Source organism: Tenrec ecaudatus, chromosome 6 (assembly GCF_050624435.1).
Source record: "Tenrec ecaudatus isolate mTenEca1 chromosome 6, mTenEca1.hap1, whole genome shotgun sequence".
Taxonomy (NCBI): domain Eukaryota; kingdom Metazoa; phylum Chordata; class Mammalia; order Afrosoricida; family Tenrecidae; genus Tenrec; species Tenrec ecaudatus.
Genome location: NC_134535.1, coordinates 161,433,760 through 161,447,437, shown reverse-complemented (window position 1 = coordinate 161,447,437; position 13,678 = coordinate 161,433,760). Strand labels below are relative to the sequence as shown.

General features: G+C 45.3%; 1 protein-coding gene across 1 annotated transcript in view; it reads left to right on the top strand.

The window, feature by feature from the left end:
• ITGA8 (integrin subunit alpha 8) overlaps window positions 1-13,678 on the top strand; it is a 242,237-nt gene that overhangs the window by 203,215 nt on the left and 25,344 nt on the right. Inside the window, exons 26-27 of the mRNA XM_075552439.1 lie at window positions 4,352-4,480; window positions 12,561-12,674. Coding sequence (XP_075408554.1) covers window positions 4,352-4,480; window positions 12,561-12,674 — 243 coding nt within the window. The remainder of the gene's footprint in view (window positions 1-4,351; window positions 4,481-12,560; window positions 12,675-13,678) is intronic.

The window sequence follows — 13,678 nt, the reverse complement described above, 5'->3', positions numbered from 1 at the left end:
TGATGTTCTCACATCCTCCCCACACTAGATCTTACCTATCTTGGTCCAAGTTAACCTACCCCACTCACAGCACAACTTTGGGCCATCTCACCTCTCTGAGGTGTTAGTTGAGATATTCCTTTTAAACCGCCTTCACCTCCCTCTCCTCTGTCCTTCTAAGTGTGTTCCCTGAAAATTCTGCCCTTTATGGTTCACGGACTGCCTTCTCCACCTGTCAACCTACTGATGTCACGACAGAGTGGCAATGGTGAGTGCTTACTGGGCAGTCAGAGTGACTGACCTGGGCAGCCCTTTGTTTGGTCATGGTGATTATTTCTCCTTCCCATACTCTTCACTGACACCTCTAAAACTTCATTACTCTTGTACCTTCTGCCCAATCTATAATGCTATCCTTAGCAGGTGACCTTAAAGCAAGAGCATTTAAGAAAAAATCCAACCCCCGTGTCAGATCCTCGCATCCCAAAACAAATAAAAACAAACAAATGAGTCGATTCTAACTCCTAGTGACTCTATAGGGCAGGATAGAACAGCCCCTGTAGGTAGGTTTCCAAATGAGAGTAGACATCCCCACCTCTCTTCCTTCGACAGCAGCTCAACATGTACTCACAATACCATCAGAGCTCCATCTCCCCCTCCAGACCATCCTTGGCATCTTTCTAACACAGTCAAAAGAAGACTTCTTTTAGGTCTAGATTTAAACTTGCTATATTAATTATCCCCTTTCCTGTATCTTTAACTACTTTTCCGATGTTCCCTGCCCCCCTCTGGATTCTATAAACGTAACCTTTCCCCACCTTCAAAATAAATGAACATCTTCTCTAGGAATGGGCCTCTCCTCTTTCCACTTATAACCCAGGTGTCCCTGCTGTCCCAGGGAGGCCTGGTAGCTCAATGGTTAGGTTTGATGTTAACCTGAAGTGTGGCAGTTCAATCCCACTCTGCGTCTCTATGGGTGACAAGGGTTGGAGATCTGTTCTCATAAAGACTACAGCTGATAAAACTAGCTGGGGCAGTTCAGCTTTGAGTAGAAAATTGACTCCGCAGCAAATAACAATTGGCTACCCATACCCTTTACTTCTCTTTTGTTCTTTGAATTTTTTTGCTCATATTAAAAAATACTAAATGTTCATAATGAAATTATATCTCATGACACATTTTTCAAAAATCTCATGGAACGGTGAAATTAAAGGAGAATGGAATTTCTTTAATGAACCTTTGGATGTCTCCTAATATGTGGGAAAGCACTTTGAAACCGCCAGCCACTCTGCAGGAGAAAATGTTTCAGGTTACCATATATTTTCCTGTAATAAAACGATGCTTCTGAGGACATTCCTGTTTTATTTTGGTGTGTTCTGATTTGTAGGGCAAGGTTTCAGCATATCTCTGAGCCATTGAGAGTCACTTCAACAGAGAATGAAATCAGCATTTAATTTCACACCTTTTCAATCGATCATCTATTTGAGAAAACCCATTCATTCTTTACCAGCCTGAGTTACGCCTCTACCAAACCCCTGCTCTGAGAAGGCATCATCATTTACCAAGTGACACATTTGGTGATGCCAGCAGTCCTCGCCCTGTTCTCTCTGCAGCATTGAACATTGCTAGTTGCTCCCTTCTTTTGAAGCATTTTCCATAGAGGCTGCTGTAGAAGCACGCTTTCCTGACGAGCCCCCCTGCATCGGATGTTTCCTGGGATGCTCAACTAGAGTCGACACTTGCCATTTTGCGTGTTCTCTCTGAACAAACCAGGCCAGCTTAATAAGCACTGATGGGGAGCAGAGCAAACACACTGAACATCAAACAGAGGCTGGGGGATCAGCCTGGTGCTCTTCAAACCTTGAGAACTGTACTTCACCCCAGAGAGCAGGTTGTGAGGGGCCTTTGCTGAGAGATGAAGCTGAAGAGGCAGGCAAGAAGCAGCGCCAAGAGAATTGCATATGTCATTCTAAGGAGTCTGGACTTCATCCTTCCGTTTGTCAAACACAGTTCTCTAAGTCCTTAGGAAATGCTGTGCATTATTGTTTCACCTTTTGTGATGTATCCCACATCTGCCATGTAGAAATTTTATCCTTCATTCCACAGAGAGGAGCATGTTGCTTTTACCCCTATGTCTACAAAGAGAAACTGTATACAAGTAGGCCTGCTTCTCAGCAGGCCTCTCTTGTCAGCTGGGCTAAATGTAATCCTGAGTGGCTTTGATGAAACAAATGAATGTTAATGGAATATTATGTGTCTCTTATTAGGAACTCTCAAAATATTTGTTTAATCTTCAGATATACCCAACCCAGGGCCCAAGATAAAAACCACAAGTTCTGGAATACTTGAAAAACTATTCAGGATCGAAAATAACCCTGTGCCAGCTCAATGTCCTTGTAGCATGCTGTGGAAAAGTTGTGTCCATCACACTGTTCTCCTGAGGGAAATTTTCTTACAAGTTCAGAAACATGGTGCTCAGACTTCCCAACATCTGCTCCTTGATCCTATTTGGTGGTTTCCTCAGGGTTTAGCAAATCTCCCCTTTTTTATTTACCACCTCAAGATCCCTCTCCCCACACATAGTATCTCTCATGGTAACTGACCTCAGTATATGATGAGAGTTCCCTGGGGGATGGGGGGGAGTGGTGATGCTTTAAGCTGTTAATCAAATGTGTGGACATTCAAGTCCACCCAGAGGAGCCTCCAAAGGAAGGCCTAGAAACCCAGGTCCCCCAAATCAGCCATTGGAAACCGGAAGCCCATGTCTAGTCTGACACACATGGGATTGCCACGACTTACCAATAGCAATAATAAATAAGCAAGACTCCCTGGGTGCAGATGAAAAATGCACTCCATTGCTAACAAAAAGATGGGGGGCTCATGTCTACCCAGAGGTGCTCAAAAAAAGGCCTGCCAATCTACTCCCAAAACATCACTCACAGCAAACCAAGTTGTGCACAGTTCCACTCTGATACTCATGGAGTCTCCATGGATCAGAACTGACCAGATAACTAACTATTGGGTTTTATTCTTTTTGTTTGAGATATATATATATATATACCTCAGAGATATTGCTGGCTTGATTCCAGACCACCACATTAAAGTGCATCCCATGGCATTTGGGTTTCTTTTTTTTTTTTACATTTTATTAGGGGCTCATACAAATCTTATCACAATCCATACATACATCAATTGTGTAAAGCACATCTGTACATTCTTTGCCCTCATCATTTTCAAAGCATTTGCTCTCCACTTAAGCCCCTAGCCTCAGGTCCTCTTTTTCCCCCTCCCTCCCCGCTCCCCCCTCCCTCATGAGCCCTTGATAATTTATAAATTATTATTTTGTCATATCTTGTCCTGTCCAACGTCTCCCTTCACCCCCTTTTCTGTTGTCCATCCCCCAGGGAGGAGGTCACATGTAGATCCTTGTAATCGGTTCCCTCTTTCCAACCCACTCACCCTCTACTCTCCCAGCATCGCCCCTCACACACCTGATCTTGAAGGTATCCTCCACCCTGGATTCCCTGTGTTTCCAGTTCCTATCTGTACCAGTGTATATCCTCTGCTCTATCCAGACTGCAAGGTAGAATTTGGATCATGATAGTTGGGTAGGGGGTGGGGGGAGGAAGTATTTAGGCACTGAAGGAAAGCTGTATTCTTCATCGGTACTACTTCGCACCCTGACTGACTCATCTCCTCCTCTCGACCCCTCTGTAAGGGGATCTCCAGTGGCTGACAAATGGGCTTTGGGTCTCCACTCTGCACTTCCCCCTTCATTCACTATGGTTTCTTACTGCCCATCCTAGTTATTTTTCACATCGCCCTGTACTCTGTCGTGTGTCCTATAGTTTGCGATAGTCTGGCCATGAACAAAAGGTGGCACAGCAACACACAGTGAGCACATGATGTTGGAAAGATGCCACCAATAGACTAGCTTGCCACCAGGTTGCCACAAGCCACTAATTTGCTTAAAACAAAAAGCAAACAAAGCACAGTAAGGCAACACTTCATAAAACGAGGCACACCTGTAATAAGAAGGCAGTTACTTGAGAAAAAGGATTCCTGCCTGAAACAGGACCCCTGAATAGTCTATCCTTTCCTCTCCGGGGAGATGACTTCTGCTTAAAGTCTTAGGCTTACAAAATGAGCTTACCAGCTACACGTTCTCCAGGCAGCTGGAATTCTCCTGTCATTGAACAGCGGAGGTGCATCCATCTTGCCACTCACATGCTGCTGGTAAATCAGAGCTTACCTGGATCCTCAGGCGAATCATATTCACTTGGGAGAATAGCTATTGCCTAGTGTTCAAGGTCAATGGAAAGCTAACACCGGACAGTGTAATTGTGTGTGATGCCTCCTTTCTCTCTGTTTGCAGCCTGCAGCCTCCCCAGAGGACACCCCAGAGCTTAGCGCCTTTTTGCAGAACTCGACCATTCCTCACCTCCTCCAGAAGAGGGATGCACCCGTGGTGGAGCTCCACAGACAAAGCCCTGCAAAAATACTGGTGAGTTGTCCCCCCGTGTGCCATCCCTGAGTGGCACAGAGAGTTAGATGCTCCTCTATGTACCACAAAGTTTGGGGGTCAACCCCACTGAGAGACACCTCAGAAGAACACCCTGGCCAGCTGCTTGCACAGTCCCAGCGCTGAAACTCTTACCAGGCACAGTCCCACTCTGACACACAGGGAGTCACCGTGGACCCGATGGCAGCTTTACTGCATCCTAAGGTGCAGAGAGGATGGACAGTGACCTTGGTGTGGACAGAATTCTCAAGCAAAGGTGGCTCTGGTATCTGTACTGTTTTCCAGTCTCCTCCAGCGCACAGCTCTGCCAGACATGTTAATAAGCAGCATAGACTGTGAGGCAGGAACTAAGGAGTGTGCACAGTGGAACTTCCGCACTCCTCAAAACATCCACGGGAAGCAACCCTGGTAGCACCGTGTTTCCAGTTGGGCTGCTAACCATAAGGTTGGCAGTTCAAAACCACCAGTTGCTCCGTAGGACAAGGATCAGGCTTTCGGAGCTTGTAAAGAGTTACAGTCTCATAAACCCACAGGGGCAGTTCTGTCCTGTCCTATAGGGCCGTGATGATGTCCTATAGGATCCCGTCCTATAGGGTTGACTCTATGGCAGTGAGCAACCTCCACAGAAGCCACATTGGAAAAGTAATGATAAAAATGTAAAATGTAGCCTGGAATCCGATTCAAGAACACCAGGGCTCCATTAGCAGCTCATCCCCAGACTCTAGGCTTGTGTCTGTGAGTTTAAAGTGAGTTTAGAGAAGCAAGGTCAGCTGGCTATGAGCCCCTGAGTCCTCTGCTCCTCCAGGAGAGGTGAGAGGCAATGTTTCGAGACCCGTGGAGACTTAGACTTAGGAAAGCCACTTAGAGTAATTCTAGCCTGGATTTACTCATCCTTTTCCAAAACTGTGGACAACACTTATGAATGTTTTCAGTTCAAGTCTCCTAACTTATTTCTGGATCTCAGTCATGGGAGGAGGGCACCCAATCCGTGCCAGAGTTCAGCTGACTGTGTTGAAATCCTAACCCCTGTTCCTATAGACAAGACCCTGTCTGGAACTGGGTACCAGGGAGAAGGGTGATGCTTCAATAAATACTAGAAAGGTGGGAAGAGCTTTGGAATTGGGAAACCAAGAGGCTGGAGGAATTATTTTTTCGCTCGATAGTAAAATCCTAGGTGCCTTGCAGAAACTGTTGGTAGAATTGCAGACATTAGGAGCCATTCCGATGATGGCTTGGCAAGAATCCGGAGGTGTAGGGGACACTCCCATGGTCATTACAGAATGTTACCAGAAATATGGACGGTTGAATGTGCTTTGGGTGAGAAAACGGATTCTGTTCTTTAAAGTTACTCACTCACAGGATTTCTGTTACTCTTGCTCTAGTTGAATTCTGCTTCCATAAAGGTTAAACCACAACACCCTTACCTGGCAGTGTTACTCTGCCACATGGGGTCAGTAAGAGTCCCAACACACTCAGCGACACCCAACCATGGAGGCCCTGGGTAATGTGGCACCTGTGTCCTACAGAAAAGCTCCTGGATGCGTGTGAGACTATGAACACATTCTCTCGCCATGAAGTGGCCAGAGGTTGTGTCTAAAACCACGCTCCCTTCAAACACAAAGGCATTGTGCATTGGGGCTGGGAACAGAAGAGAGCTGCTGCATCCCAGTGCCTGGGGCAGTGGAGGGTGAGGGTGAGGGGTTCAGGGGCAGAACTGATGTTTCCTGTCCCGAAGCTTCAGTGGGAAAAGCATTTGGAAAAACAACACCTTGTGAAGTCACAAGGACAAACCCAGTGCTGCCAATTGACAGAAGGAAAGCCTATGACATGAAGCCGTGGGGGGGACCAAGAAGGGAACAAGGAAGAGCAAGTGGAGGCTGACCTGGGAGAAGCCACTGAGCAAGGAGGACTCTGTGGCTCTTCACATGATGCCTGGAGTGAGAGCTGTTAACCCCCCAAGCCCACGCTTCTGGCCCTCTCCAAAACAGTGCTCATCCCCCAAATTGGGAAGCCCTCCGAGGCTCAACCAGGAGCCTTCTTCCCACCGGCCCACCACGGGGCAAGCGCAGCTTGGCAGGGGCTATGCTTAGTCTGCTCACCATTGCTTCTACGGTGTGTGACATGGTGCCGTGCTCAGACAAATGTGTCCATGGTGGAGGTACTCCTTTTCAGAGACATTGTACAACTTGGCCTCTCTGAGTCATTCCTGATGACACGAATAGTAAATCCAATTCCAATAATCTATCACATGCAGTTTGAAAGACAAGCATCAGTCATGACTAAATTCACAAAGCACCCCACCAGTGAGCTCAATAAAATGGCTCTTATGACAAGGTACCAGCTTGCTTTGAGATCTGTAGTGACTCCAGCCAAGAATGAAATGGAAAGAATTCAAGATGGAGCAAAGTGACACTTGAGAAATCCTAATCCGGACTTTGGCTTTGTATGGCCCGTGGGTGTAGGTGCTGCCACGTCCAATCCAGCTCTTAGTGACCCCACGTGTCAGCGCGGAGCTGCTCCAGACGGTTTTCTAGGCTGTATGCTTTTTCCAAGAAGAATGTGTGGCCTCTCTCCCCTAGAGTCGCTGGGCTCCAACAGCCGGTGTAGCAGTCCTGTGCTTCACCAGTGCACGGAACAGAATAATAATAATACATTTAACTCTCAATACATAAAAAAGGAGGGCTAGAAAGAATTTGCAATAGAAAATATTTGAGAATGATGAGGGCAATGAATGTATAAGTGTGCTTTACATAATTGACGTTTGTATGGATTGTGATAAGAGTTGTATGAACCCTAATAAAATGATTGTTTTAAAACCCTGTGATAGGTGACACACACACACACACACACAAACAAAAATTAATTGGACACATTAAAAATATTTCGAATGGAGATGTAAACATTAAACAATTGTTTGCCCCATCAACTAAAGCACCATCAACAAATGTGTGTGAGGGGCGGGGGTGGGGAGGAATGGCGCATGCGTGTGCTGAAAAGAGGACAGGCCAAGCCAGAGAACCAAATGTGTGGCGAATCAGATGTCCTGATATCCAGATAACTGTCACGATAGCATTTTCCCCAAGGCGAAGAGACATTCGTAGAGAAGTGGAGATGATTCCGCTGGAAAGTAAAATTACATAAGAAATCTTGCCCATCCCTTCAGAACTACACCGTGAACTTCGGGCTCCATTCGTGTCAGCAGTCACAGGAGCGAAATCTTAGGAAGCAGATATGCTGGTTCTGTGAGAGCGCTTTCTAGTCTAGGAGAGTCTCTGGGTTATGCAAACTTGCTCAGCTGCCTGTTTGCCTAGTTGGGGTTTCTAGTGCACTCAGAGGAGACTCAGAAGAAAAATCTGGTAACCTACTTCCAAAATATCAGCCACTGAGAAGCCAGTGGAGCACAGGCCTACTCGTATGTATGTGGCGTTACCAAGCTTGGGAGCATCACTCACTCCTTAATTCTGGACCTTTCCGGGTCTATCAGATGCTTCCGGCTTTTTTTTTTTCTCTCCCCTCTGGTCTCGATCACCTGACTGCCTACACCGAATTGATAAATGAGAACACCCTAAAATGCTGATCTACGGAATTTTCACCCAGGCCTGGTGGCACAAAATGTTGGCAGTTTGAAAACTACCCCATGGCTCCCGGAAAGAAAGCCTGGCAGTCTCCTCCCATAGAGACTGGGGCTTCTAGAAAAGCCTGTGGGGAAGTCAGTGGGTCTGTTCGGCTTTGTCATCGGATGGCAGTGTTTTAAAAACCCACTCCACCATGCCTACCAACAACCAACCACCGCTCCTGCTTTATAGACCATCGATGCGGTGTACAGGGTCTCAAGATGCCCATGAGCTGCTTGTCCTCAGGCCCCGCTTCTCCTTGAGCTCTCAGCTCCAGAATTTCAGTCCAGAAAGCCCCATAGCTAACACATCAGATGATTTAGAAAATGCGTGTTGCTTTTGAGGAATACAAATAGGATACTGAAGTGGGAATCCTGGGAACGACTGAAATGACTTCAGTTCTGTTCCTATGTTTCTATCACTCACTCACTCACTCACTGCCATTGACTTGATGACAGCTCACATTGACCCCATAGGAGAGGGCAGAACTGCCCCTGTAGGTTTCTGAGACTATAACTCTTTACAGGAGTAGAAAGCCTCTTCTTTATCCCATCGAGTGGCTGGTGGTTTCAAATTTAGGGTCTTGCCGATCTCAGCCCAATGTGTAACCACTGTTCCAACAGGGCTCCTGGATACAAAAATCACTACAAAGCACCCCAACATTTTTAAGCTCCATTAATTCTAATCAGTTATCTCACTCTAGTACAGTAGGCTAATACAACATCAAATTAATAATAATCCTAAAGTCCCTGAACCCCATCACATAAACTTTTATTATTATTCTTACTAGAAGCCTGTTGCCATCCAGTCTGTTTCAATCAGAGTGACCTTATGAAACAGGGCAGATTTGTCCCCATAGAGATTTACAAGACTATTCTTTATGAGAATAGACTGTAACATCTTTCTCACACAGCAGCCATTGGTGGATTTGAACCATTGGCCCTTGGGTTAGTAGCTGAGTGCTTAACCGCAGAACTCCTTCCATATTAGTAAGATCGAATACAAGGATGAAATACATGCATATCCCAGTGTTGTGTTTCTTTAATAAAAAAATAGTTTGCGGTAGGAACAATAGAAAACAATGGTTGACATTTATAGAGTACGAATATGCAGATGGGAAGTTTTCTCTGGGTAACCAGTGTCCAAACATGTAGGGACTTTTGATATTTTACGACATCAAAGTTCAAATATGTTTCTCAATTTCCTCTTCAGTGAGTACCACCTGAAGACACTGAAGTACTGGAGATGGATATTATTATTTTTTGATCATTTTATTGGGGGCTCTTATAACTTATTATAATCCATACATCAATGGTATCGGGCATATGTGTACATCTGCTGCCATCATTCTTTTCTAGACAATTACTTTCTATTGAGTCCTTGGTATCAGCTCCTCTTTTTTCCCCCTTCCCCCTCCCGCACCTTCATGACCCCTTGATAGATTATAAATTATTATTATTTTCATATCTCACACTGACCGCAATCTCCCCGCATGGTTTCTGTTGTTCATCCCCCTGGAGGGGTGTGTGTGGTTGTGTGTTGCTCATTATGCTAGGTTCCCCCTTCTTCTTCTTTCTCCACCTTCCCCCTACCCTTATGGTATTGCTATACCCATTCCTGCTCCTGGGTTGCATGTGTCATGAGCTCTTATCTATACCTGTGTACATGCTCTGGTCGAGTCCCAAGTGAGAGGCATCTCTGGGTTCATGAAAGAGGAGGGTGAGGAAGCCTCAAGGAACCAGAGAAATATTGTGTGTTTCCTTGGTGCTTTACTATACCGTGGTTGACTCCTTCTTTCCCTGTGACCCCTCTGTGGGGGATAGAGATGGATATGCTTGTGTTTTCTTGTGTTTGTCCTCCACTCAGAACTTTTCCTTCTAGTCTTTCTCATTAAATATTTTTAATGCAAGATAATTTTTAACTTCTGGATATTATAGAAACGTGTAACTTGCAGATGAGGGCCCAGGCCAGCTTGATTTGTGTATCTGATTTGTGTATCTGATCTTGATTTGTGTATCTGATTATGTTAACTTTTCTTTCATTCCCTTCCTCCTATTGATTCAAAAACTGCAAATCATGCACCTCTCCATGTCCTTGAGTCAAAGCAGTTCTGGATATAGAGTGATTATGCAAAGTTTATCCTAAAACCCAAAGCAAAATATGATCTCCTACAGTTTTTGTTTAGGCAAAAACAACTTACTCAATTGCTTTCTGATTAGGAATTTCGAAGTGCATCCTGTGTTGGGATAATAATTTCCAATTTGCATTGGAACCAGTGGTAAGGGAATTCTCCCTTTATCATCTAGTGCATCTGCTGCTTTTGAAGTTGTCACCCCATCTCCCCTTCTCCAAGCTTCCCACTGCTCAGCTCACAGCGCTCTCTCCGAACCCCTCTTCAGCATTTGGTAGTACTGAAATGCTCATGCTCCTTGACTTCTCCCGGCTCTCTCCCTAACTTCTGACCTGCTCCTTTTCACGCTGTTCTTCAAGATTCCGCTTCACTCCCTTCTCTTCGTCCCCATCAGTTTTTCTCTCCCTGGGGTATGTCTGGTGGGACCATAGCTCCAGCCATCCCTGGTTCCTTTTGTCATTCTACCAGCACCACTGTCCTTGAGTTGATGCTGACTCTTGGCAACCCTACTTGAGTTAGAGGGGAACCGTACTCCATAGGATTGTCAATGACTGATTTTCACAAGCAAATTTCTAGGTTTTTCTTCCAAGGGGCTTCTGGGTGGATTTGAACCTCCAACCTTTCAGTGAGCGGCCAAACATATTAACCATGTACACCATCCAAGGACTTTCTTGACATCCTAGCTCTTCCCTCTTGCATTTTGGACTTGAAGGAACCCACTCGTCTTGATTTCCCAGAGTCACCTCATCTCAACATGCCTAAACTTTGTTCCCACCCATTTCCCCCATCCCTCCACTCACCCTTCCCTGCAACAAATTATGCTGCTTCTCAGGAATTCCCAAGCTCAGTAATACCAGGTCTCACCTACCCAGTTCCCCATGCCAGAGAGCCTTCTCCATGCCTCCCCACTTTCTAAGCCCAATTTCCCATTAGTCACCATACATCTATTCTACCTCCTAAACATCTCAAATCTGCTGTATTCTCTCACTCCCCCTGCCTCAGTTCAGGTCCCCATTAGTTCCCATTTGGACTCTTAAAATGGTCTCATTCTCCTCCTTACACCTCATCCTTCTCACTTCATTCTTTCTTCAAAATACAAACCTGATCACACTCCTTGTTTCAATAGCTTTATAGGTTCCCCAGTGCCCATCGAGTAAAGTCTGAATTCCGTAGCATCAATAGGAAGAGTCGGCACCACCTGGGCTTTCTGCTCCCTATCTTATTTCAATCTGTTCACTAGGTTCCTTCCACCTTCTGTTCCCTTCCTTCCACGTTCCTGAGAGCCATGTCCCAGTAAACCTACTCTATCAGTCGCTCTTTCTCACCCTTCACGTTTAAGTCCAAGTATCACCTTCTCCAAAACCACCCATCAGAACTAGCTAACTGGACGCACTGTCTCCAGGAAGTTTACCAAAACTCCCTCTTTTGCTTCCAGATGGTGGGGTGAGTGGCTCACAGTGGGTCAATTTTGGAATCCAGGGAAACAGAAAGTTGTCATACATGACAGAAAATATAGAGCATTTCTGCCCATGCTCCAGGCATAAAAGCCCAATCAGTGGTCATAACTCCCATCTTCAACTCTCCTAGCATTTTGGTGTCTTCTTTCTTTCTTTTATAAAAGTTCTCTTTATATCTCCCCACAACCATAATTAGGTCTTGATTAACATATATCACATGCATGATCTCTAGCAGCTTATTTGGAAGTTATAGAGGTTGCTAAGGAGCCTGAGTGGAGTAACGAGTTACATGTTGGGCTGCTAACCTCAAGGCCAACAGTTTGAAAACACCACCTGTTCTACGGGAGAAAGATAAGGTTTTCTATTTCCGTAGAAAGTTACAGTCTTCAGAACCCACGGGGCCAGTTCTACTTTGTCCTCTCTGGTTGCTGTGAATTGGAATTAAGTCAATGGCAGTGATTTTAAGCTGTTGTTATCCATTTACTTTAATAACTCTTTGTATATATGGGGGGGGGTATGAGGCCCGTTGATGGAACCATGAGTCCGCATAGACACTTATCCTATTGATTCAGTCAAATTAATCCTAGAAATCTGTGGGCTAAATGTCACTGGAGCCAGATTCAATTTGTGTAAAAACGAGCAAAGGCTGTGAACTTTGTTGCCATCGATGGGTAAGCAGAATGACCACAATGCCTCGTTGTCTCCATTTTAACAAAGTTTCACAATTTTTATTTATTGAAATTAATACCTTAGTGCTTGGGAAATGACCCCGGAGGAAGTAGAATGTGGATGTGTTTCCCTGAGTCCTAGCACCCTACCAGAGCGGAGAGACACTGATCTGCTGCTGTTGCTTTTTGCAGAATTGTACAAACATTGCGTGCTTACAAATCTCCTGTGTGGTGGGACGATTGGAAAGAGGAGAAAGTGCAGTCTTGAAAATCCGAGCACGCCTATGGGCCAAAACATTCCTCCAGGTAACAAACACCAACACCATTGACACAAAGCCTTTCCCCACGGACGCCGTCGAAGAGGTGTTTTTTCTTTCAGTGTGTGTGCGTGCATGTGTGTGTGTGTGTGCGTGCGTGCGCGTGCGTGTGTGTGTGTACATTTCTGTGGAAGAGCTGCACTAAGATCAACTGGTAAACTTTCCATCAGGTGATGCTAATTAAAATATTCTGAGTCCCCAACACAGCAATGTACCAAACAGCTCTGCTCAGTTCCCTACTGTACCCCCAGTTGTAGGATACTTGTTGGATCCATGAAGCCCTTTCCCGCACAGAACTGTGCCATCGAATTGCCTAGGCTGTCAGCTTTGAGGGACCACATCTCCAGGTTGTTCTCTCACAGGACGCGGGGTGGGTTTGAACCACCAACCTTTCTGCTAGCAGCATGTGCTTAACCGTTGCACAACCAGGTCCTGGTATAGTAGATCTCAAGTCAGTAGCAGTTAATGAGAGGATTCCTGCAAGCATGAGGAACACCAGAACCCAATTCAAGATCTGCGCCTAGGACAATAGAAATCAGTTTAGAAGGGAAAGGGATACTGTCCTAGAACGTCACTCTCATAAATTGGCCCAGCCAGGCTTCTAATCAGGGCAGCGTCCCAGATAATTTCTTCATATGTGTGATTTGTCACTCACCTGCTGTTTTGGCTTTGCTGTTTTGGGTCTCTCTGCACTGCCGTGACTCCCTACTAGAGCTTAAAGATGTTGATCCAGGGCTGCTGCTCTTTACAGAATTGTACAATTATTGAGTGCTTCCAAAGCGCCTGTGGGGTGAGAGTTTTAAACATTTCAACGTCTCTTGAGAGTAAGAAAATGGAAATTTCTCTTTGAAAAGAACTTTGTATTTAAATGATGCAGCTGGTCATGGCCTTATTAGTTGAGATCTCGCTCTCTCATTTTTAAACCAAATGAAATTAAAACCCCAACAAAGCCAGTGCATTCTTGCTAATGTGTAAGGACAAAAAATCATCCTA